The following is a 25480-nucleotide window of genomic DNA, read 5'->3' on the forward strand; positions in this document are numbered from 1 at the left end:
TTAGAATAAAAAGCTTAAAAAAATTGAGTTTGTAAGCTGTTGATCTATTGCCTGAATTTGACCCAGGGATGTGTTTTGTTTGACAACACTGGAAACAAATTTGAATTAGCTCCTAACAAGACAAATCCACAGAGAAGATTTAAAGCCTAGATTTAGGGCTGCTCTTTAAAAGTCACAGGTTATGGTGACACCCCAAGAAGACTGAGGGCTGCCTTCCATCACATCAGTCACCCTACGCCTGGTCCATGGATGTGCCGGGGTCTCAGCTCAATGTCCAGGCACAGCCTTGGTCAGTGTACTGCTGTGGAGTTCACAGCTTGCGGGGGCCATGTTGCACCATCCAGACAAGCACTGTTTTCAGAAGGCTAGGGCTTGGCACACATGCCCCGCTTTTCTACCTGTGCCTCCCCATGTGGCCCACCCCTCACCCTCCTCTGGCCCCTCTTACCCCTCCTTGTGAGCAGGGGTGGGGCTTGGAGTACAGAGGTGGCTGCCTGACCCCTATAGTGCCCAGCCCCAACACCCTGGGGCAGAATCCCCGGACTTCTCTTCTGTCCTGGAGCCCGAGGTTTCCTTCCAGCAAACTCTGCACAGCCAGGGGAGGTTTCTGCTCCTACACTGAATTCCCGGAACTCATGGCCCCAGAGGCCACAGCAGGACCCACCTGGCTCCTCCCGCACTATCAGTCACACGAGCTCTCAGACTGACCATGACAGGCACATGGGCAATCATGGAGACTCACAGCAATTGCCACAGCAATTGCCACATAGGTACCAGGCAGCGGTACCTATGGTGTAGCCTGTGTTCCAGTCACGGCCCATTGCAGAGTGTAGGCCTCATCCACACAGCCCTGGTCCTGCCCTGGATGATGTCGGCAGGCGCAGGAAGGCAGAGCCTGCTTCCGCCAGCTCTCGACTCCCACTGCCTCAGCACCCTCACCAGAACCGATCCCTTTCAAACCTGACGACAGCCTGGCTGATGGCCTGCCTTCAAGATGGAGCTGAAGCTGTTTCAGGAGTGAATTTTTGACAATGACAATCAAAACTGACACCACTCAGCAATCTGCCATACTTATTTCTGGTTTTCTAATTCTCAAACTTGCCAAAGTATCTACTTTGCTCAGGTCTCACTTTCTTCTGCAGAAAACAGTTTCATCTTCATCGACCTGGGAAAGGTGACATCTCAATTTTGATTTGAAAATTAAGATTCTGATTAAATGCAGTGAGCAATTTCAACTGACAGAGCACTGCAGTTTCTGACAGCTCTTTATATCAGGAAACACCAGCACGTGCCAGAGGGAGCAGGAGGTGGGCCATCCTGGGCCAGTGTTCCCAGGTGGTGTGCGTCCACCATCGTGGTCAGCTCCTCTGCTAACCTGCTAGAAAGGCCTCTGACCAGCCACCTGCCGCCTGGTCTTGGGGTCTGAGCTGCAGAAGGTCTCAGTCCAATAAGTTCCCCTGGATAGGAAGATAGCCAGCCCTCAGGAAGACCCGAGGAGTGGCAGGAGCTGGTCAGCAGAGGCCACAGCAGCTCAGCCAAAAGTCGGGGTCTGAGTCTGGATTATTTGATGGCGCCTGCATGCTGGGTTCTGATGCCTGGCATGAGCTTGAGGACTCACCTATCTAGTGAGTCTGAGCCCAAGGCCACAGAGATGGAGCCCCAGCCTCACCAGGATGCCACCTGTCATCTACCGCCTGGCCCAGGGCTTCAAACTCTGCAGGACCACAGAGAACCAGCAGCAGCTCAAAAGCAAACCCCCTCACTGACCTTGGACTGTCCTGAAAGCAAACGAGTACGCTTATCTATAAATGATGCAGAGATTAAGACAGTTCTCTGAGAAAGAAGTTCCGTGAGAATATAAACATCTGTTGTAACAAAAATGATTCAATAGTGCCATTAAATCCACTAAGCACAGAACATGATTATGTGCCCTGAGCTTGGCATGAAACAAACTGATGATGGAGCATCACAAGAGACGCCGGCTGAGCAGACGCCCGACCGAGGCACGGGGCCTCCAACCAAGGCACGGGGCCTCCAACCAAGGCACAGGTCCTGCCTCTGTCTCACTGGGTGACCGTCTCTCAGGGAAAGCTCCAGAAGGACCCACCCCTCTGTGACTGCAGTTTGCTCAGGTGGCATGGCAGGAGGGTTCTCCATGGCAGGGGTGAGGCAGAATTCTGAGGTGAAGGGTCAGGTGTGTAGGCCCAGAGGAATGCGGATGTGGCCCCACAATATGACAATGAACATGTGACTCAGTTTACCGAGTCCCTGACTCCTTGGGAGCTGGTCCAGAGGGCTCTGAGGGAGGATGGAGGCTGCCAGGTTGGGAACAGACAGAGGTATGAGGTCCCTGACATGCCCTGAGCCATGACAAACAAAATAAAGTCACTTTCCACTTCCCCAAATCCAGGGTCACACCAACAAGGGTGTCCAACAAGGGTGCGGTGAGGGTGAATCTCCATGTGTGTGTTCTGGGTGCTGTGTGCTTGTGTGTGTGTGTGTACTAAGCATTGTGTGCATGTATCTGTGCATGTTCTGGGTGCTGTGTGCATTTGTGTGCATGTGTTCTGGGTGCTATGTATGTGTGTGCACGTGTGGCTTGCACTGTGGTTCCCTGCAGCCCAGACACTTGAACACGGCTGGGTCCTTCCCTGCCAGGACCTGCCCATCCCCTGGACCTGACCCTGACTCCCACTCCCCACCCTGCCCCCACATCATCTGCTGTGACCCCCAGGGTCCCTGTCACAAGGGCAACTTCAACCTCAAACACACAGAGGCCCTTGAGTCTTCGGAAATGAGCCTTCCCCACTCTCATACACTCCTAGTTATGGGCCTACAATCTCTCAAGGCAGCATCACAACACCCTGAAAGCTGGGAGCCCTAAAATGTCTCCCCCTGCACATCACAGCTGAATTTCCCACCCATAGACAGAGCTTGGGAAGCTTACAGAGTTAGCAGTGTCCTCACCACAAGGGCAGGGGGGAGAGCTAGTGCCAATGTGAGTTCTGTGCATGCACAGAGGGACCCACAGATACAACACCAAGACAGGGCCTCACATGGTGCCTGCTGACTCCATTGCAGCGTGGTCAGCAAGCATCTCCTGGGCCTCTCACTGCCACAAGCTTCATGCATAGCACCAAGCAGGAAAACAAGTGACTCCACATTAGACTCTCTAGAAGCCTATGGGCTGGCTTAGGAGACTTGCATAAACAATCAGCTGTTGTAATGAAGCGCTAATGAAGTGCTAATGTCTGGCATTTCTGGGAGTGAGGGAAGTACACATGTTTACAAGCCCTAGTGAGGACCTGCCCCAGGGGAGGTCCAGGGAGAGGCTCTGCTGAGACAGGTGCCAGGGATGGAGGTGACACTCAAGCAGGGTCCATGCATGTCCTGGACACCACAGTAAGAATGGAAGTGGCACCGAGGAGCTTGAGGAAGGACAAGGAGACCACAGCTGAGAACCACGGGGATGGGGGAGGCACTGCCACAGGAACAAGAGGCTGGAGCACTGGGGCAGGTTGAGGCAAGGTCTGAGGGAGGCAGCCAACCCATCTCTAGACTTGCCCAGGTCACTCTGCAACCAGGAGTGTGGGCCCCTCTGGGGGGATGAGAACACTGTCACCCCCAAGGAACCCTGGGTGTCCACCCATGTGTGGCACAGAGCCGGCCTTTAGCAAACTTGCTGGCGTGAAGCAGAACAGCACAGGATGAAGTGAATGACACAGAAGATTCTATCCTAGCCTTTGAACGACCAGAATATTCTGAGCTCTCTGACCAATTCCTTGAAAAATCCCCAATTTTGAATGTTGCAGCAACCCTGTACCCCACTCCTCAAGCTTGCCTGGGTAAGCTGTGCATGTGTTTCTAAAGGGCAGCTGCACCCCTGTGCTGATGTCTCTGTCAGTCTTATCACCAGCAAAGACAAATGGCCTGCAGAGAGGCCTGCGGTTGTGGTGCAGCAGGACAAACAGCACATCGCTCAAAATCTGAGGCTTAGAAACGGTTTCTCCCAAGCTGCATGGGCTGTTCCTTTCAGACAGAACGGGGCTCTTCACCTTGCTAATGGCTGTGCACCAGGTAACTGAGAGATGGCCGGTCCATACCCTTCCTCCTGAAGGGCCACTTGCTATAAGTCAGAGAAACGTCCAGGCAAGCTCCCTTGGGCCTCAGAGGCCTTTTCACCCAACAGGGACACCAGGAGTCTTCCCACTTCATTCCATAGCCAGAGTTGCAGAAAAAGGAACCAACATGAGTGAGCAGAAAATGCCAATTTTGGTCAGCACCGATTTCACCTGAGATTCTCTGTACAATCACGTGGACAGGCAAATGTTTGTCAGCGGAAAGCCAGATGCAAGGACAGCGAATCTGCTGAAACTCACCAGCTTGTGCCTGAGGTGGATGGTGACGAGAGGAGACCCGGACAGGTTCTGGGACAGTGTTGGTGGTGGGGAAACCTCCAGGGAGATGAGGGCGCTGGCGGCAGACAGCAAACAACCTTTGTAGCTCGCTGCCTCTGCGATCCTTGGGGGAAAATGGGAAATCATTACAATATGAAAAATAGAGAGGAGAGTCACTCAGCTGGAAATTGGGTTTAGAATTTAATGTCAAACATGAAATGTTTGAGACCAAAATCCTTTTTGGGTGGAACTCTGATTTCTGTTGGGCAGTACTTGCGGTTATGGGTAACATGGAGCTTGCAGATGGATTTGATGACTCACTACCCTGTTCTATGGTTTGAGTTCTACCTGTTGTGACCCCAGCAGCCCTTCCATCTTCTCCTGATAAGGTACCTTGGTTTCCCTCTAGGGCCCCCCCAGCCCACTCAGCCTACATACTCTGCAGAGGACTCCAGCTGTTGTGACCCCAGCAGCCCTTTCATCTTCTCCTGATAAGGTACCTTGGTTTCCCTCTAGGGCCCCCCCAGCCCACTCGGCCTACATACTCCGGAGGGCACTCCTTCTTGGCTCAGAAGTAAACCCCAGTGTCCAGGCCTAGATCCATCAGCACCACATCCCTCGGCCATGACAACTGCTGGGGAATGAGCTTGCAACCACAGGCAAGCAGGAGCACTCAGCATTGCCCACATGGGGACTCTGCTAATCAGCTCCTAGCCGTGCTTGAAATTCGAAAATTATGTTAAAGGCAAAAAGGCACAAACATCCAATCATCCTGCACAGTAAAGGAAGCAGGCCCCCCCTCGTGCATTCAGGGGTGCCAAGCGCTACTTAAACAAGTGACTCATTTAATCCTCACGGCGACCCTCAGAAATCAGTCCCGTCATCAGAGAGGTGCACCAGGTGCAGACGCAAGTCATTTGCTGGGGTGTACATGACTAACAGGGGCCATTGCTGGGAAGGTGACACCAGGAGGCTGCACCCACACCTGTGCCATGATCCGCAGCACTAACCGTCCCCTTCACAGGCCCATTCTGACAGGGAGACCTGAGGTGCTAAGTGCTGACTCGAGAGGTTGGCCCAGCTCCAGATCCAACTTCCCTGCACACATGAAAACCATGTTCCCGTCCCTGCAGAGTGCACCGTTCTGCTTTCCAGCATTTAAATGTGCTACCAACAGAAGCCTTGCTGTTGGGGAGGTCAATGCTAATGATGGGTCAGGTAGGGGGCCTTGCTGTCCAACCTCTGGCCCCTCGATATGAGGGGAAGTAAGAGTTGACCATAGTAGCCCAGGACAAAACATGTGGGTCCTGAAGCTCCCATGTCCTCTCTGCAGACACTGGGGGGAGTGCGGATGGTGGGGGCCTAAAGACTAAGGCTCTATGGCTGGACCATCTCCCAGGGTAGGCTGGGGGTCTCCCAGAGCCAGCCCCTCAGCCTCTCCTTACCCATCACCACCAGGGCAGATAAAAGGGAATGTCTGCCGGGATCTGCAGACCAGAGCCCAGGCCAGCCTCCTGGCTCTGTAAAACAGAGCTGAGCTGGAAGGCGGCCAGCCCCCATTCCCTGCATGTTGTCTGTGGCTGCCTTCACCCTGCAAGGGCAGAGTTTCCAAAAGCCACAAATATTCACAATCTGGCCCTTTATGAAAGAGCTGGCCCGCCCCAGCAGGAGCCAGGAGTCTACTTCATTATAGAGAGTTGACCCTAAGCTGTATGTGTGTCCCCCTGATGTCTGCAGGCGATGCCTCTGCCTCTTCTGTGTGGGAAGGGGGTGTGCAATCCCCACAGGTTCCCCCTCTCGGCCTGTGCAGGGCACAGCTGCGCCTCACAGATGTGCGTTTCATGTATTTCATTGAAAAGCCAGTTTCACAGCAGAACCTTCAGCCAGAGGGATCAAGGAGAGGTCAATTTTTCATTCATGATCTTGGGTTTGAGAAAATTTTCCCCAAATAGTTGAGAGGGCATCTCTTTGAGGAAACTAGATTGCACTTTTGTATGACCATTTTTCTGAAGAACTTTAGAAATCACACACTTCTAAAGAGTAACGGGTCCCCCAGGTTCTTCCATTGTAAGGACACCTGGAGGAGGGCAGTCTCCTGGGAGCATCAGACCCACAGAGTTCTGACTGTGTTTTCAGGAGAGAGCCCAACCCACGGGAGCTGATGCTGCAGGGGCCTTCCTGGGACCGAGCCAGCACAGGGGCAGCAGAGGCGGGAGATGGAGGCTGGGCCCAGATGCATCCCCTGGGCCCTGCTGAGTCTAGGGCCCACCTGTTCCCATCTTCTTCTGCCCTGTGACTCTGTAGTCCCTGCCTCCTAGTTACATTGCTATCAGTGGCTTTACCCACCTGTGTCCATCGCAGCCCCCACTCCTGCAGCAGGAGTGCAAACTGAGTTCAGAGGGGGAGGTGGCGGCAGCCTGTGCAGCGCCTGGCGTAGCAGCTCTGGGTCTTGCTCAAAGGCATTTTCTGGCTCTAGCAGTGAAGTGCCAAGCCTTTGCACAGAGTTCTCTGACATGACATTGTGTGGGGGGGAATGTGTATCAGGGAGCATGTCACCAGAATCAGCCACCTACGAACAAGGGCACATATGCCTCCCTCCATGCTGTGTGACCCAAGGGACTCACCGCGTGCTGGCTGGCGGAATGTTGCTCAGGTAATGGTGCACAGTGTGGTACAGGAGCCCCACGATGGTGGCCCAGCCTGGGGAGAGAGCAGAAGCCAGAGACACCTGTCAGGATTCAATGTGACAAGCAGGAGAGACACGAAGCCCCTTGAGCAGCCATAAACGGTACAGTCTCTTGCACCCAAAAACCTGGGGCAGCTCCAGTCACTGGGGAGGAGGAAGTGAAGGACACTCAGGGCAGACTCTGAGGCTGGTAACCCTGTGTCAGTGGAAATGACAACTCCTACTCCACGGCCCCTGCTAACTCCAGATGTACAGAGGCTGATGCCACCAGAGAGAGTCGGACTAGCCAGGAACATCACAGGGCCTGTGCTGGCCATTCAGGGGCAGGGGCAGCTTCCAGCCTTGCTGTGTTCCCTGGGTAATGGGGACAGGTACACTTTATACAGGGCTGCAGACCCCTGGATGCCACTGTGTCCCACCTGGCCCTACCTCACTATTACATGACAACTGTGAAGCAGGAGCCACATGCCCTTGTTCTCTCACTCCGTTCACCCCAGAGGCTGCCTAGAGGGGACTAGAGGACATGCGAGGTCATCCAGGAACATCTGTAGAGTGTCAACATCTCAGAGTGTACTTAGCACAGATGCACCATCATAAACTCTCTACTCAACTAACTAACACAATGATACAAGGCAAGAATGATACTGTCCCCACCTTCTGATAAGGAAACTGAGGCACAGGCCAGTTCAGTAAGTTGCCCAAGGCCCTGTGACTTGGCTGCTAAGTGTGAGATGCAGAATTGTGTGGCTGTGGCCCTGTTGGGTATGGGAACCCAAGCCCCAGCCCCACAGGACCCCACCCAGCTCCATGAGGGTTGTACGTAGGGTAGCTGCACTCCTGCTCCTCCCCAGGAGCAGGCACTCCTGACACCCAGCAGGTGCAGCAGGTGACCAGCCAGGGTACCTTCCCTACAGGCTGGCCTCTCATCGGGGAGGGAGACATCAGACCCTAGCTGGCCCAGCCCCAGCCTTGAGGTGGTGCAAGAAGGTGGTGCAGCCTCTGGCCAGAAAATCAACAGAGGAGAGGGGACAGGGTACGTCTGCAAGGGCATGTTCACTTTTCCAGGGACCAGAGAAGGTCGTGGTCATTGCAGCAAGATAGGCAGAGGCTCCTGGGTTCAATAGCACTCCCTGGTCAGAGTCACAGGGTCCCCTCGCCACTTGTTTTCTATTACAAGGTTGAATATGGACCTGCTCAGAGTAGAACCCGGAGCCCTGAGTGGATGAGCCCCTTACCTGACCCACAGTCACCCTGAGCAAGGGCAGGTGCACTCACCTTGGCCACAGAAGGCCTCCTGGGGAATCTCTATGTAGCTCTGCCCGCGAGCTGGGAAGCGGTAGTGGGAGAAGTTCATGGCCTTAAGCAGGACTTTGGCCACAGTGAACTCTGCAAGGAGAAAGGGAGGAATCCATGGTCAGCAGTTGGCAGGGACCCGGGACTAGGCTTTGAACCTGTCTGCTCTTTCTTTTTTTTTTATTTCAAATTAATATGAGGGTACAAATGTTACACTGTTTTCAATTCTAAGGTAAAGTTCAAGAACAAGCTCCCCTAGATAGTGTCAATTCCTTTAGCAGGCCTGGCCCTTCCAAAAACATAAAGAGCAATAAGTATCTGGAAGTAATTCTGACCAGAAGGCTAAACCTTGGCTGCCAATCTGGGTCTCCTACCTAAGGAGATCCAGTACACAGGAAGACCCCGGGTGCTGAGGGCGCTGCTGTCCTGCAGGCTCTGCGGGACCCTGGGTGACACAGAAAATGAAGATGTCTGGGACTCAGATTGCAGGCATGTGTGTCACAGCTGACACTATGCTCTAAAGCTCATAGGTCAGTTAAGCTCCTTTCCCCAGCATGATCCTCATGTAAAGCTCAGCACCATGGCTCTCCGTAGGTAATAGAAAGCTATGACCCCACAATCACCCAGGAACTCGGACCTAGACCAAGCCACATCAGCTGACACCGGGAGGCTGACCCTGCCCCTTCATCCCACAGACACTGTGGAAGACTGAGGCACTGTGAGATATTTATATGGCCCCATGTATACATCGTGGCCCAGGATGCCTGCCCTGACTCCAACCAAATGTGGCTCTGCACAGGTTACGGGGCTGGTGAGGCCCCTCCCTGCAGAACCCCATAGCTGGCACTCCCACCCCATCCACATGCCACTGACCACTACCTGCCATGGAGGAAGATCCCTCAATGATGACTTGGGGCTCGCTGGCCTGCAGGTTGGAAGCTATGTGGCCCATGACGGTATCGATGGTATTGACCAAGCCCAGCACCATGCTGCCATCCTGGAAGAAACACAGGCGTGAGGGGGCCAGGAAAACCTACCACACTCAGCCATCACACAGATTCCAGCTGCCTCATCATAGCCCTATGGGATGGGGAAGTCACACTCCTGCCCTGTTTCACAGACCGGGAGGAGACCACACACCTGAGCTCATGGAGTGTGGACACAAGTCAAGGTGGACCAGCCACCTAGGCCACAGGCTCATGCATTTCTGCACATAGACACAATGGTCAGGGTTTCCTGGCCTGAGCTCCGCCCTGATTCACAAGGATCCTTTAGTAAGTCCTCAACCTGCCCCTGGGCCCTGAGTGCTTCCTGAGGAAGGGCCTCACTGCCTGTGGGTCCCCTCTGGGATAAGAACACTAGCAGTTCCAGCCCATTCCCCATATCATCTCTGGTGTCCTTGGCTAGCCCAGTGCCTCCCTTCTCTTGCCAGTGCCCCCTGCTCCCATTTGAGCCCTGGACAGAAAGGATCCTGTGCATGCTGTCCTTAGAAGACAGCTCCATCCTGGTAGCCTAGGGCCACCTGTCCCTCCTCTTCAGATACACACCCCTGAATGCACCGATCTCAGCCCTCTCCCACACCTCCCCACCCTGCCTCTCAGAGGAGGCTCTGTCATCATCCCTCACAAACCCATGCTCGTGAGAGCCTGATGAGCTGGAAATAAGGTTCTGTGGCCAGTTTTGAAAATCTTTCAGGCCCCTGGCACAGGACAGTTTAAACCCCAGGAAGTCTGTGTTTCTGGCATTTGATTTTGCTGGGTAGCAGCTAATTCATACATTTTCTTTAATGTGTATTAGAGCCTGCCTAAGTCTGAATAGTTCCCTGCTTATTCATATTTTGTAACAGATTTGTGTATTTCACATTCAGAAAAACTTAATTTAAAATAATGTGCAAAGCCAGGCACAGTGGCTCATGCCTGTAATCTTAGTATTTTGGAAGATCAAAGTGGATGGATTGCTTGAGCTGAGGAATTTGAGACCAGCCTGAGCAAGAGCAAGACCCCATCTTTACTAAAAAAAAAAAGGCAAGGCACGGTGGCAGACACTTGTAGTACTAACTACTTAGGAGGCTGAGGCAAGAGGATTGCTGAGCCCAGGAGTTTGAGGTTGCTGTGAACTATGACACCTCAGCACTCCACCCAGGGCAAAAGAGTCAAAAAAAGAAAAAAACAATGCACAAAATATGTCTGCTGCAGCCTCGTGGGTGTCCCCCAGACATCTCCCAGGCTGTAGACTCATGGTCAAGTTCCCCTGGACATCTGAGCCTTGGGAGATTATACTTTTTAAAAAAGAACTCATTTCTAGATCTTACATTCTTGACCTAGTTTTTCTCCCTTTCAATGTTAAACCTAATCTCATTTCATTTGAACTTTTTCAAACAAAATGTTCTTCAAATGCAAACCATAATATAATCTTATTAATAATGAGAGAATGTCTCAAACTGGCAAACTTTTCTTAAATATTTATACAGGTTACAGAGATGAGCCCTTTAATATCACGCTGGTGTGGTTGGGCCCTTCTGGGTCAAGGCAATCAAGGGTCCTCCTCACCCATCTCTGCTCCTGCCCTCAACCTTGGAAGCCATGTGTTAAAAAGGCAGAATTAGATGGAGAGCGCTCTGGGCCTATGGGCAGGGAAGAGGCTCCTTTTACCCACACAGGACTTTGCACAGTGAGAAGTAAATTACTACTGAGCTGCTGAGGCATATTTGTTACTGCAGAAGAACCAAGCCTGTCCTGACTAAAACAGTGTTATAGACAAATATTTGACATCATTAGAAAATATTCTCAACGCAATTCAGGAAAAATAGGTAAAACTGGATATAAAATATTTTTGCAGAATGTATATGTGTGTGAATTGAAAATTAAATTGTAACAAACATAATAAGACAAGAATGTTAACAATAATCTCTGAGTCTTGGGATTTCAGGCATTTACTTTATATGTTTTCTATTATCTGAATTTTCTGACTTCTTCACAACTATTTATTTGTTTTATTTTTTAAATAAGTAAAATTAGTAAAGTTATATTTAGAAACAAAGAAAAAATTATTCCATTCTCCTTTCTAATTATTTTGGCCACAGGGAAGAATAGAAACTTTCTTTCACACTTTAATCATGAAGTACATGTTGTCACCTGTTCTGCTTCAATGATCTTTAAACATCAAATGTGGTTTTTTGTTACCATTCAAGAATGACATGCTAGTAAAAAAAATACATTCTGTAAAGGGATAAAGACTAGACAAATATTCCTCATGAAAAAAAAAATCATTTTCTTCTTCAGTGCTGAGGACAGTAACACATTACTGGTACTCACGCAATTCCCAAGCCAGAGAGAAGACAAGACATTTTGAATCAGCTGCATATCCTGTCAAAATGGGCCCTAATGTCCCAGATGTCAGAACTGAGATGCACCAACCCTTTTATAGATGTGAATTGGGCCATATTATGCCACTTCTAGGAAGACAAAATGGTCCCCAAGGTACATATGTTTTTAAAGATCAGAATGTTCTTTTCTCTTACCTCTGACACATCGTTCCAACTGGGCAGTAGAAGAACCTCTCCTGCGGCTTTTAAGAAAGTCTAAAGGGGGACAAAATGACACTGCTTAGCATATATTCTTGTGCCTCAAGTCTGAAGACCTTCCTCACATTCCCCAAGGTGTCTCTATCAACTGCCGACTCAGTTTTGAGCACATCAGTAAACAAAAACAGCTCATGTTAGTGTATCCGGTTACATTTTACAAAGCCCTTTGATGGAGTTATTTGATTTGTAAAGTCAGTGACAAGCACTGAGATGCCAGAAGGGACAATGCAGGGTTATGGCATTAGCCATAAGCACAGCACCTGGGAACACAATAGGCCCTCAGTAAATGCCTGTTGGATGGATGAATGGGTGGAGAATGAAAAAAAACATGGCCCACTGAGTATGCCAAGCTGATGCTGAAACACCTGTGCCAATTGTAAAGCAGAGAGTCTTCAGGGCTCTTTGGTCAAGTCACCTTAAAACCATGTCTGGGGCTCAGTACCCATAGCTCAGTGAGTAGAGCGCCAGCCACATACTGGGTTGGTGGGTTCGAGCCCAGCCCAGGACTGCTAAACAACAACGATAACTGCAACCAAAAAATATCCAGGCATGTGGCAGGCACCTGTGGTCCCAGCTACTCAGGAGACTGAGGCAAGAGAATCCCTTAAGCCCAAAGAATTTGAGGTTGCTGTGAGCTGTGAGACCATCACAGTCTACCAAGGTGACATAGTGAGACTCTGTCTCAAAAGAAAAGAAAAAAAAAATTTGGTTGGCTCATTACCATTCTAAAAATAATGAAATTAATTTCCAACATTTTCCAAGTAGAAGATCTAAATGAAAATATGTGAATTTCCTGCTTCTTTTGAAAAAACGCAGACATTTGGACACGGCCTAGCCCACATTCCCACAAAATCATAATTGACCTGAGCTGAGCAGCAGCTGCCCCCTTAGAAGGCCTGTATTCCCCAGCTCACTGAGGTCCCCACCACTCCTTACCGCCTCACACCTGATCTGTTTCACTACTTACATTACTCATGTAGGCGTTTAACTGTCTCCTACTACAGGGACCAGAATTCAACTGAGAAGTTGATCTAAATAGCCCATATTTCCAGCAAACTTCTATCTCTAGAATGCTCATGTTCTTCTCACACTTGTAAACACAAAAGGCTTAGAGAATAAATCATCAAAAACTCCTCACTCTTTCATGTATCTTTATTTGATAAATATATATTAAGACCCTAAGTGCAAGGCCTTACAACTTCACAATATGAAAAACAATCATCATCCCTATTGGGCTAGAGCAGGGTCTGCAAACATTTTCTTAAAGAGTCACATAGTAAAAAGCCTTTAGGCTGTACAGGCCACCCAGCTGGGTCACACTCCACTCTGCCAGAGGAACACCGAGGCAGCCACAGACAATACAGAAATGAAGGAGGATAAATTAATAAAACATTATTTACAAAAGCGGGCAATGGGCCAGATTGGCCCAAGGGCCATGGTTTGCTGACTCCTGACCCAGAACAGTTCTCTCACATGAAAATATAATATGGACACATTTATAATTTTAAATTTTCCAGTAGCCATATTGAAAAAGCAAACAGAAGACAGGTGAAATTAATTTTAATAATATATTTTACTTAGCTCAATAAACCTGTTATCACTCTGGCACGTAATCCATATGAAATTACTAATGAGATAGTTCACAGTCTTCTCTGCAGAAGCTTTAAGACCCCAGTGTGTGCCTCACACTCCCTGCACATCTCCATTTGGGTGAGACACAAGTGGTTGACAGCCACTTCACAGCACAGCGCAGGATGGCCCCTTGTGCTTAGGGCGAGAAGCCAGAACCCATGAGAATTGTCTGGCACATGCCAGGGGCTTTTATCAAATCAGAGATCACTGGAGTTTGAGGTAAATCTGCATAATTCATTCCAGGGCACTGAGAGTCGAGGTCCACACCAGAGGCCTCAATCTGAAGCCCACTGAGCTAGCTCTGCCTTGCAGATGGCTTTTATTTGGTCTGCACGTAATTCTTTTTTAAATTTCATTTTGCTGGGGCCAGGCACCATGGCTCACACCTGTAATCCCAGCACTCTGGGAGCCTGAGGCGGGTAGATCACTTGAGCTCACAAGTTTGAGACGAGCCTGAGCAAGACCCTGTCTCTAAAAATAGCCAGGCATTGAGGCAGACACTTGTAGTGCCAGCTACTTAGGAGGCTGAGGCAAGAGATTGCTGTGAGCTATGACCCTATGGCACTCTAGTGCTGAGGTTGAGGTTGCACTCTAGCACTCTGAGTTTGAGGTTGCTGTGAGCTATGACCTCACTTCGCTCTACAGAGGACAAAGTGAGACCGTCTCAAAAAACATTTATATTTCATTTCGCTACCCACTTTTTTAAACTGGGAGATTTTCCATTTAAAAAACACAGGCATAGGCCTTTCCCTGCAAAATCAGAAGAGGTAACTCTCATGGTCAAGATGCAGAGGTCTTGGGTGGCGGTGGCTCCCCTCACACAAGCTGAATGGAATTGGGTTGCCACAGTCTCTGCCCCTCCCTATTGCTGCACCTTCCCTGCACCCACCTGCCTTGTCTGACCTGCCTGGAAAGCCCCAGAACTGACTCCTGACTCAGCTCTAGCTGATGGAGAGCGGGGAGCAGCAGGGAGAGGGAGACACAGAGCTTGGGTAGGAGGTCTCCTATGTAGACCTGCACTGATTTCTGTGTCCCAAAAGGGATATCCTGTAAAGGATACAGCACTGCCCAGGCCTCTGCTGGGTGCTGGGCAAACACAGTGAAGTCGCAGGGCCCCGAGGGAGGCACTGCAAGGCTGTGCAGAGCCGGCCAGGGACAAACCCTCCAGTTGCCCAGAAGAAGCCTGGAATCCAAACTTCAGATAAAAATTCCTGACTTTTAAACTCTATAGAGGTCAAACAGAACGCGCATATGGGCTGGGACTCACAGCCTCAGCACAGACTTCACACGACTTTACCTTGGTGAGGTTCAGGGCTGTTTCCTCCGAGAGGGCCTTATTGGGTAAGTTGAGGGACATGTTTTGAAGGTAATTCAGCACAATTCCGGGGCTTTGGAAGTTTTTTCTCTCTTCTGTCAGGTTGGTTATGATGGGATGGTAGGCGTCTGTGGGCACCTGAAAGAGGTCAGCCACGTAAGTTGCTGCTAAGAACCAAACCCAAAGTACTCCACAGAAGTTCTGAGTGTCCCACTCTGGGCCAAACACTTTTCATACAATGATAATAATGATACCATCCAGATGCAGTGGCTCAGGCTTGTAATCCCAGCACCTTGGGAAGCTGAGGTGGGAGAATTGCTTAAGCTCAGGAATTTAAGACCATCCTAAAAGAGTGAGACCCCATCTCTGCTAAAATAGTAAAATTAGCCAGCTTTGTGGCAGGTGCCTATAGTCCTAGCTGCTCAAGAGGCTGAGGTAAGAGGATGGCTTGAGCACAGGAGTTTGAGGTTGCTGTGAACTATGATGACACCACTGTACCCTAGCCCAGGTGACAGAACAAGATCCTGCCTCAAAAATAAATAAAATAAAATCACAATACAGAACCTCCTATGTACCTGGCACTTTTGAGACTGTTTGGCATTTGCTAACCATTCCGACCTCAGGACAACCTCATGAAGTAATCAACTGACGGACAGAGCTAAGCACAGAGGGCTCCACCCAAAGATAAGTGGTGGGACCAGGATTCAAAACAGATAGAACTGAGCCCAGGCAGACGGTTCTGAGTCCACACACACTATTACCTTAAAGTTCTCAGAAAAGGAAAGCTCTGTGATTCCAAATACTAATTCCAGAGGGTAACATTTTCTATAGGAATTGATCGTTTTCCCCAAAGTCAGAAGGGAAGGGCACAAGCAGAGGTCCCTCCACTCCCCACTCACTGAGCCCCCTGCCTGGGAGGCGACCTGAGCCTTCAGCCGCTGTAAGAATCTCATCTACTCCTTTTAGGCACCTGAGGTTGCTGGTGACAGGAAGGAAAGGGCTTCTCCTCCATCATCACACTTAGCCACGAATTAGTATCAAAGTTGTCTTCCTTTTCATAATCATCTCTCCCAGTTACCCTGCCAACAGGAGCGTGCCCAGCCCAGGGAGTGGAATTTCATCCCTCTTGGCAAACTGTCAAAGCAAAAAGACATCAACTGGGGGCAGCAGGAAGCCAAGGAAAACGCATCTGCTCACCGCGGTGTTTGCTGTGGGTGTCACAATGAGGCTTGGCAGCGTCGACAACAACAACACATGCTTTCCTGGAGAGAAAAATAATGCTTAAATAAGGACTAAAGCACGGCCACCTTTTCTCACCCAAGGCAGACCTGTTCCTATTCAAAAGTTTACCATTTCAGGACATGGAAGAGACCCTGAAAATGTGTTGAGCAGGGACATCGCTGGCGGGGAAGAGGGCCAATATATCAGCTTAATGGGTAGACTGTATGGATTTTCCTGGGTCAAATTATTTTTCCATTTATATTCTAAATTGCTTTTGAACACCCTTCATGCGAGTCATTATTTAAAAAGACGATTTTATTCAAGGTATTACTGATTTCAAATAAAGAACCAAAGAAAATAGATTTCTATTGCACCCAGACCAGTTAGAGATAAAACGCAGAGCAGGGGGGTAGGGATGGGGGTGAGGTGGGGTGGAGTGAGGTGGGGTGGGGGGAGACACAGGGGACTGGGAGTGCTTTCCTCTGAGACACACAAAGTGAGAAGAGACCTCAATAAACATCTCTCCGAGCTCTGCCACCCTGAGGAGTCTATCATCCCCTCCTCTCACGCCCCATGGGGCGTGTAATGAATAATCACTGGTAATGAAGATGTCCAGACCAAAGGCTGAGCTGTGCTTTGCTCGTCTCAGCCTGTTCTCTGCCTGTTCCCCACCGCTGATTTCTAACCCTACCATCTCCTGACAAGCACACAGACTTAACTAGATGTGCCACTTCATTTATGGGACATCTCTCAAGGTCGCTAAGGGATGAGCTGAGGAGGTGACATCTTCACCTTGCTGGCTCTGGCAGGGACTAGGCCCTGGGGTTTGGGTGGGGCTGGGCGTCTGGCTGGAGAGTGCAGGAGGCATGATGCTGCTGGGACAGCTGTCCAAGTCAGAGTGACATTCGCTCCTCTGTGAGTGAGTTCCGGAGGAGCCACATCAAACTCACACTTAACTCACGTCACGACAAAGGGAAGAGCAGTGAGGACACCAGGTGCCCCCCCCAATCAGTGATGCCCATGTGAGACCGAAATGGAGAGGAGACAGCTGGTTCCTTGGCCATCTCGGTCCTACATCCTGAGGCTCTGAAGGCAGCCTTCTAAGGTCCTCTGTTCACAGAAGCATCTGCTGTCCGTCCCAGGGTGGGGACAGGTGGGCCTGGCCCTGTCTGGACAGGTGGCTCAGAAGATGGTGCCTACTTTGGCGCATGGGGTTAGAAATGAGCGTACCCTCAGGACAGGTACCTCAGAGAAATGCCCCTTGGGACGCCTGTAGCCCCAGTGCAGCCCCAAGTGCAGATAGATTTTTACATGAAGAATAGGTCCTGTCTACTCCTGAGCCCATGGCTCATACACTGCATGTCAGGCCCCACCCAGGGCATTTGAGGGGGACCACCAGTGTTATCCCTCCTACGCCCTATCTTCAGAATCAAATCACCAGGTGACAAGGAATTCCAATGGACCCAGCCTGGTTCAGGAATGGTGCAGGGCATGCACTCTGAGAGATGTAAGCATTCGTAGAGCATCTCCTCTGAATCCCTCAAAGAAGTGGGCATTACCCCCCGCAAGTGTGGAGGGCCAGAGATGTCCTGGTGGAGGGTTGCTGTGCTGCCTACAAGGCCCAGAAATAAAGACACCTCTTCCCCATATCATTAAAATAGTAGACTACTAGGAAGGCAGGATTCATGTGAGGTTTTTCATAACACAAATGCAAGTGATATCTTGATTTCAAAGTGGCAACTCTCAATCCTAGGCAACAAAATGTTGTAGATTGATTATCTTTTTTTTCCTTCCAAAGGACAATGTATTTTGTCCTTATGTCACTTCTGTCAAAGGGGGCAAATTCCATTTCTCTGGGTAGGAGCCAGGAGACAGTGTCCAAGGCCACAGTGGGCATTTGTAGGTCCTGCCTGCACAGAGCCTGCTCCTTCTTCCAAGATCAGCACCCCAGTCGTCCTTTGTGGGAGGACCTCTCCTCTGTGTGTTTCAGATGAAGCTGACTTCATTGTTCTTTCAAGGGTGGACTCTGACCCAGGCCTAAGCCAATTGTCATATTCTATATACCCTGCCACAGTAGTTGACCCCTGGAAGACACGCGGATTGATGTGAACCCAGATGAGTCCTGCCCAGCCTTAGTGAAGCAGCAACAGGAGAGAGAAGCATCCTTTCTTCTGCCAAGACTGCTGGGGGCTGAGGGTGCAACCCTGGAGGGGTGCCAGCCACTTTGGCACCATAAGGAGGCTGACAGGAAGGAAGGCAGGGTTGAATACAGATTCCTGTTGATGTCATCTGAGTACCTGGACCACACTGGTTCTGAAACAAATCCTCCCTGCAGTGCTCATTGTGCAAGATGGGTTATTTTGAGCTCAGCTCTCTCACAGATCATCAATAGAGTCCTCACAACTGAGGGATTTATTGTCAGAACCTCAGCAGGGTCTGCTGGGCAAGAGCCCAGGGCTTTCACCTCCCAGCTTAGGCTTCTGCCACCAGCCAGCCTAAGGTATGCAAGATGCCTACCTGGTGGCTATTGTTTACTGACACATTATTTTATGTGGACATAATAAACTGCATTCATTTGTAGGCAAAATGAGAATGCAATAGTAGAAGGAAAATAAATATTGATTTTAAAAATAGGCCAGGCACAGGGACTCAGGCCTGTAAGCCCAGCACTCTGGGAGGCTAAGGCAAGAGAATTTCTTGAGGCCAAGAGTTCAAGACCAGCATAGTGAGACCCTATCTCTACAAAAAACAGAAAAGAAAATTTAGGTAGATGTGGTAGTGCACCTATAGTCCCAGCTACTCAGGAGGCTGAGGCAAGAGGATTACTTAAGCTAGGGGTTAGAGGCTGCAGTGAGTTGTGATGACACCACTGCATTCCCATCTTGGTGACAGAGACTCTGTCTTGAAAAAAAAAAGTGAAAGTAAAAATAAAAAGGGCTAAGACCTATTGAAAACTCGCCATGTGCCAGGCATTGCACTGATGGCATTGCTTATCATTTCGTATTTTTTCTTCACAACACTCCTCAGGAGAAGGTGTCATATTATTTTTATCCATTTTACAAAGAAAAAAAGGTGACTTGAGATATTAAGAAAAAAAGATCACACATTATATGATGCCATTTATATGAAATCTCCAGAATGGGTAAATCCATTGAGGTCGAGGGGTCAGTGGTTGCTGGGGGAGAGCGGGGGCAGAACTGCTTACTGGGCATGGGATTTCTTTGAGGGGGGTTGGACCTAGATAAAGGTGGTGGTTGTACAACATTGAGAATGGACTTGATGCCACTGAACCATTCACTTCTAAATGGTTACATTTGTGTTTTGTGAATTTTACCTCCATGCTTTAAAAAAAAAAAAAAAATTCTAAAGTCCCACGGCTCATCAGGGCATAGGGAAGATTTGAACCCAGGTCCACCTGCCCACGGACTTCTGCCCTGAACAGCCACCCTGTGCAGAGCAGGAAGAGGAATCCTGGGGGCTCTCCAGGGACCCCTCAAAGGGCACGGCCCCGGAAGGCACACGGCAAGCACTGGATCGATTGCTCTCCAAAACCTTCTATCATCACCTGTCACGTGAAACCTGGTGATGACCATCAGAAGAACATTGGCCTCAGGGTGCCTCTGGTACCTTACTAGCCTCCTCTGCCTCCAGGAACAGGCGTTCTAAGAAGTACCAAGAACAAGTCTCATGCCTGCACACTGACTGTGGTCTCAGGAGGGAGAAGAAGGGAAATGCGAGGAAGGGGAGGAAGACACAAAGAGGACCCCAGGGACAGACACCGCACCTGCCCCAGACCCTCGTGCTCACTGACCAACGGCAGCTGTGAAGTACATGGCGATCTCGTCTGGGGTCAGGGCCCGCTCCCAAATGATGAACTCATCGAAAGCCCCATTCTCATAGCGCTTGGTCTGGTCCTGCTGAGACCCTATCACCAGGTTGACATCAGAGTCCCCGTAGGCATGAGACACTTTTCCACTTGGGTCAGAGGTGCTCAGGGTCCCATTGACGTAGACTTTCAGGCCTTCCTTGGACTTCCATGTAAATAGGACGTGAGTCCAGTAGGGACCTGGAAAAGAGGGAAGATTCCCATCCTGAGCCCCACGGCAACAGGCTTCCCAGGCACATATTTTCTCAGCACATTCCTCTTTCTCCAATCAGCCACTGTGAACTTCAGTGAGTCCTAGCCTGGGTCTAACACAGATCTGACTTTTCTTGGCCCTTCAGAGCACAGGAAAGAAATTGCCCTTTATCCCCATCCCCATAATCCAACAAGGAGACCCCTTGTTATTCTAACACAGGACTCACAAATTTCAATGCCTACAAGCAAAGGTGATGAAATGCTTTTTACAAAGGCCGGAGGGTGAGGGGGGGACACAAGCAGCAGCCAGTCAGACCAGAACCCAGATGAAAAAAACAACATGGTCAGGAGCTAGGCAAGAAGGTCCCCTCTCACCACTCCTTTTCAACGTTGTACTGCAAGTTCTAACTAATGCAATAAGGCCCCCCAAAAGTATACAATTAGGAAGGATGCAATCAAACTTTATTTATAGATGACATGATTTCCTATGTAGAAAACCCTAAATAATCAACAATAATAAGAAAATTTCCTGAAACTAATAAATGATTATAGCAAGATTTCCAGGTAGAAGGTTAATACGCAAAAGTCAAGGACTTTTCTGTATACCAGCACGAGCAAATGTACTTTAAAATTTAAAAAAATTATCATTTACACTAGCACTCAAAAAAAACAGGAAAATAAATACTTAGTTGCAAATCTAGTAAAACATGTAAACACGTGTAATATCTATATGAGGAAAACTATAAAACTCTGATGAAAAAAATGAAGCCAGAGCTAAATAAATGGAGAGATATCCCATGTTCATGGCTGGGAGGACTCAATATTGTCAAGTTGTCAGTTCCTTCCAAACTGATCTACATATTCAACACAATTCCAATCAACATCCCAGCAAGTTATTTTGTGGATATCAACAAATTTATTTAGAACTTTAGAACTGACAGTCAGGATTTGTCAGTTCTGAAGTTTATATGGCGAGGAGCCAACACCATGCTGACGGCAATGAATCACATCTGACGACTGACACTGCCTGACCTTGAGAGTTACTATAAATCAAGACAGGGTGGTGCATATGTACTAGGGGAAAAAAAATCAGGCAGCTAGACCAGGGGAACCAAACAGAGAGGCCAGAGATAGACCAGCACAAATACAGTCAACTGGTCTTTGGCAAATGAGCCAAGCAGAATGATGAGACAGTCTTGTCAACAAATGGCGCTGGGACAACTGAGCACCCACGTGGCCAAAGAAATGAATCTAGTGCAAACCTTACATCTGTCACAGCAATTCATTCAAAATGGATTATAGATCTCAATGTAAAATTCAAATCTGTAAAACTTCCAGGAGATACCTGAAGAGCAAAACCTAGGGGCCGTTGGGTTTGGTGATGGCTTTTTAGAAACAACACCAAGGGCATAATCCGTGAAAGAAATAATGGAGCCGAACTTCAGTAAGACTAAAACTCCCCGCTCTGTGGAAGACACTGTCAAGAGAACGAGAAGACAAGCCACAGACAGGAAGAAAGTATCTGCAAAAGACGTGACAAAGGATGTTATCCAAAACAGGCCAAGACCCCTTAAGTAACCCCATTCAAAACTGAGCAAAAAGCCTGAGCAGACACCTCGCCAGCACATCAGACATCAGACATCCAACACGGGGAGTGAACATTAATGTAAAATGTGGACTTGGGGTGACCACGCCACCCAAATGGATTCATCAGTGGTAACAAATGCACGGCTTTGGTGGGGGAGGCTGTACATGGGGTGGGGTGGGGGGATCTCTGAACTTGGCACTCCATTTTCCTGTGAACCTAAAACTGCTCGAAAAGGTAGAGTCCATTAAAGATAACGACAACAACATAGTCACACCCTGGTGCCACAATCCCAGTCTGCGAGGGCCTGCTTTCCCAGGGACCTCTGTCTCTGCGCTGATGCAGCACATTGAAGGGTGGTTGTCTTGTCGAGGGGAGGCAGCCCACCCTCCACCCACCTATTGTCAACCTCGCCTGTCTATTGTATTTCTTTTTTTTTTTTTTTTTTTGGCCAGGGCTGGGTTTGAACCCACCACCTCTGGTATATGGGGCCAGAGGGGCCCTACTCCTTTGAGCCACAGGCGCCACTCCTGTTTATTGTATTTCTAAGAGAAACTGGAGCCCCTCATTTCTCCCCACACTGGACCCTCCTCCGCCACAGACCCCGGCCCAGCCCTGCTTTCCTCTCCCCGACATCCCTTCTGTTCTTCAAAGCTTTGTCTTCTTTTTCCAAAAGTTTTCCCCATCTTATTTTAAACCATTATAAGCCTATACCACTAAAAAGGAGGAGGAGGAGGAAGGGAAGGAAAATGGAAAGGAGAAATGTAGTCCCTGCATGCACTTTGGTGCAAAATTCCATTTAATTTCACCAAACTGTGAGGTCAGTACCACTGATGTCATCTGAGCTTCACAGATATGACAAGTGGAGCAGCCCAGAGCAGTTAGGTAACTCACAGGGATCACAAGATCAAGGACAGAGGGAACTCAGCTCTGTCCCCCACAGAGGTCACCTGAGCAAAGGGCACTTTCCAAGACCCTCCAAGGGCCTTCCAGGTCACCAAAGCCCCTCTGGGCTCCCTGCACTGCTGAACTCCAGCATCCATTCTTGGGGAGACTCAGGTCCTCTGCTCCTCAGAGCTGAAGTCTCAGGGCCGACGCCATCAATGTCACTCACCTGGTGGGCTAAAGGTGGCCTCCCACGTCTTCGAGTTGTCCCGTGTGTAGAGCTCCACCGAGCCTTTGCCGCCGCTGGAGCAGACCTTGAACCCATCGGAGATGACCTGTCCGCCATAGGCAGAAGGGATGGGTCTGGACTGCTCTCCTTGTGTCTTCCAGAAAAAAGAAAATGTGACCCCTGAGGAAAGGAAGAGAGGTGAGCGTGTTATTAATAGAAAACAGGGACATAACGCTTCAGAAGCAGATACTTCCTCTGCTTTTCATTCTTCATTTAAAAGGTACTTTTTTCTCATTCTAAAGACAATGTATGTTCAATTCTGAAAACAGGACAGTGATATTACCTAGTATTTATTAAGGGCACTTTTCTAAGAGGTGTAAATGAATTGTCTTCTTTTAAATAGCACAAAAAACCCCGTTTCTGTCTCCATTACACAGATGAAGAAACTGAGTCTACTTTGCTCCAAGTTGCTAAATTAGTGACTGGTTCAGATCTCTGCAAACCCCAGCAGATCAGAGGGGTATACAGAGCCAGAGACCTACCCCCCCAGACACCCCATTGTGGTAGCTTCCAAAGTCGCTTCTATAAATATATTTCACGAAGAAAGGAGCCATCTCACACATACTGGTTTATAAACAACATTTTTCTCAAAAATTTATTGCACCATGAACTTCCTCCAGGGTCCATAAATACATGTCCGCGTTGTCATTTTTATGCCTGCACAGCATTACATTCTAAACAGGTATGACTTTTTTTTAAACAACAACCCCCTATTGCTAGGTCTTAAGGTTTTCTTCAACTTTTTGAGGAAATATTTCAAACAGAACTTGAAGCGAAATATTTTTTGCACATCTCAATGGGGAATTTCTTGCCAAAGGGGAAGCACACTTGAAGGTCTTTGATATCTATGAGTGTTCATTTCCAACAGATGAATGCAGCATGGTGCCCACAGGGACACTGGCAGCTAGAGCTTTGTCTGAGTCCCCCTGTACAGGTTCTTAACAAGCTGTGGCCCCAGGCTCCACGCAGGGCTGAGGGTACTATTCCACCTGGACTGAATGGGCCTTGCTACTTGGGTGAGTGCCAATGAGCCGTATCCCTCCATCACAAGAGTCAGATGGAACATCCTTCAAATGTCTGCAGACACGGAAAACATAGCATAATGTTTATAACCCTGGTCTAGAATTTCTCTATTTTATTTTTTAATATAAGAGCAACTTCAAAAGCTCAGCTTCTGATGGTGGCTCTCTATTTCTGAATTCACCCTTGCAGGTCTTAGGGGGGCCCTTGTTGAAGGTGCCATCATAGCTCAGACCTGGTCAGTGACTCGGAAGAGCTGGGGGCCTCTCTGTCATTGCAGTGTGGTACACGGATGCCAATTCTGAGCATCGGCCCCCAAGAACATTTGCCCACCTGGCCTTTCTTTCTGTGTAATAAACTGTGTGTGTTTCTGTGCATGTGTGTGTGCTAAGCCACCTACCTGCCTAGACCCTGCCTACAAAAGCTGGAAGCAAACCCAGCAGCCTCACCACCCCCAGCCTGGCCTGGGCACTGTGGTATGAGAGCTTCAGTGATGCTGAGAGAGGACCCATGCCTCCCAGGGCTAATCAAAATGGCCCTATGATGGGATGGGGGTGGGTGGACAGATGGAGAGAGACTGTGGGACATTGACCTGGGTCTTATTTATATAAATGGAACCAAGTTTAGACTTTAGACCTAATCTTCAAGTAAGGTTACAGGCACAGTCTTAGAAAGTCACTGAATTAAAAGACATTTCTCATTCATGTAAACATTGGTGTTTTATTACCAACCATCCTACACCTTAAGAATTAATACACAGTAGCCCCTCCATGGCTGACTACTTCCCTACGCTGACCACTCTAATTTTCATAGACCAGACATGAACCACATGTATCTATCAGTACAGTAGACCTAGTTCCTTAAGTCGACCATCTCCATATGTTGACCAGTTTGGTACAGTCCCTTGAGTGGTCAAACTTACAGAGCTTCTTCTAGATCTGTCACAGGTCCTTCAAATGCACTGTGACAGTATCTTACAACAATTGTATTGTGCCTTTGCACAGATACAAACATGAAAAACAGCATAATTTTTATAATCTTGGAATTTTTCCATTTTATTTTTTAATATAAGAGGAACCTCAAAACACTGGCAGGAGCCTGGACCTTTCTAGACCGCTGCAAGGCTCCAGCGTGGAACTCCAAGTCATGGGGGCTGTGTCCTCAGGGCTACTGAGGAAAGAAGCAAGAGGCTCTCCAAAGCGCCCCATAATGCAGGTCCCCACTACAAAAGGATGGCCCTTTGGGGGGTGGCACAGAGGCGCAGGGGCAGCTGACAGTGGAGTTCCAGAGCCCAGCTGGTCCTTCCCGAGTCCCTCTCCCAAGCCTGCTCGCTGAAAGGTCTGGTGGAGGACGGAGACTCAAGGCCACTGCTGTCTCTGCCTGGTAGTACAGAGAGACCAGAAAACCCCCCAAACCTTCCGGCAGTGTCTCTCTACACTCAGAAGTAACCAGTTTCACAGGGAAATGAGCCCAGCCCATTGTGAAATTTTCGTTAT

The 25480-nt window shown here is 49.1% G+C and overlaps 1 protein-coding gene across 2 annotated transcripts in view; it reads right to left on the reverse strand.

Annotated features, from left to right (window-relative positions):
* The window catches only part of ADGRD1 (adhesion G protein-coupled receptor D1), a 120994-nt gene that overhangs the window by 71910 nt on the left and 23604 nt on the right, over positions 1-25480 (reverse strand). For both annotated transcript variants that reach the window (XM_003802596.3, XM_023508488.1), the window contains 9 exons: positions 22905-23084; positions 19939-20193; positions 16104-16168; positions 14889-15044; positions 11897-11956; positions 9256-9373; positions 8359-8469; positions 7022-7097; positions 4380-4521 (listed from right to left, as the gene is read on the reverse strand). In XM_003802596.3, coding sequence (XP_003802644.1) covers positions 4380-4521; positions 7022-7097; positions 8359-8469; positions 9256-9373; positions 11897-11956; positions 14889-15044; positions 16104-16168; positions 19939-20193; positions 22905-23084 — 1163 coding nt within the window. The remainder of the gene's footprint in view (positions 1-4379; positions 4522-7021; positions 7098-8358; positions 8470-9255; positions 9374-11896; positions 11957-14888; positions 15045-16103; positions 16169-19938; positions 20194-22904; positions 23085-25480) is intronic.

This window comes from Otolemur garnettii, unplaced genomic scaffold (assembly GCF_000181295.1).
Source record: "Otolemur garnettii isolate 467f Iridium unplaced genomic scaffold, OtoGar3 scaffold00250, whole genome shotgun sequence".
In the NCBI taxonomy this organism is placed as follows: Eukaryota; Metazoa; Chordata; class Mammalia; order Primates; family Galagidae; genus Otolemur; species Otolemur garnettii.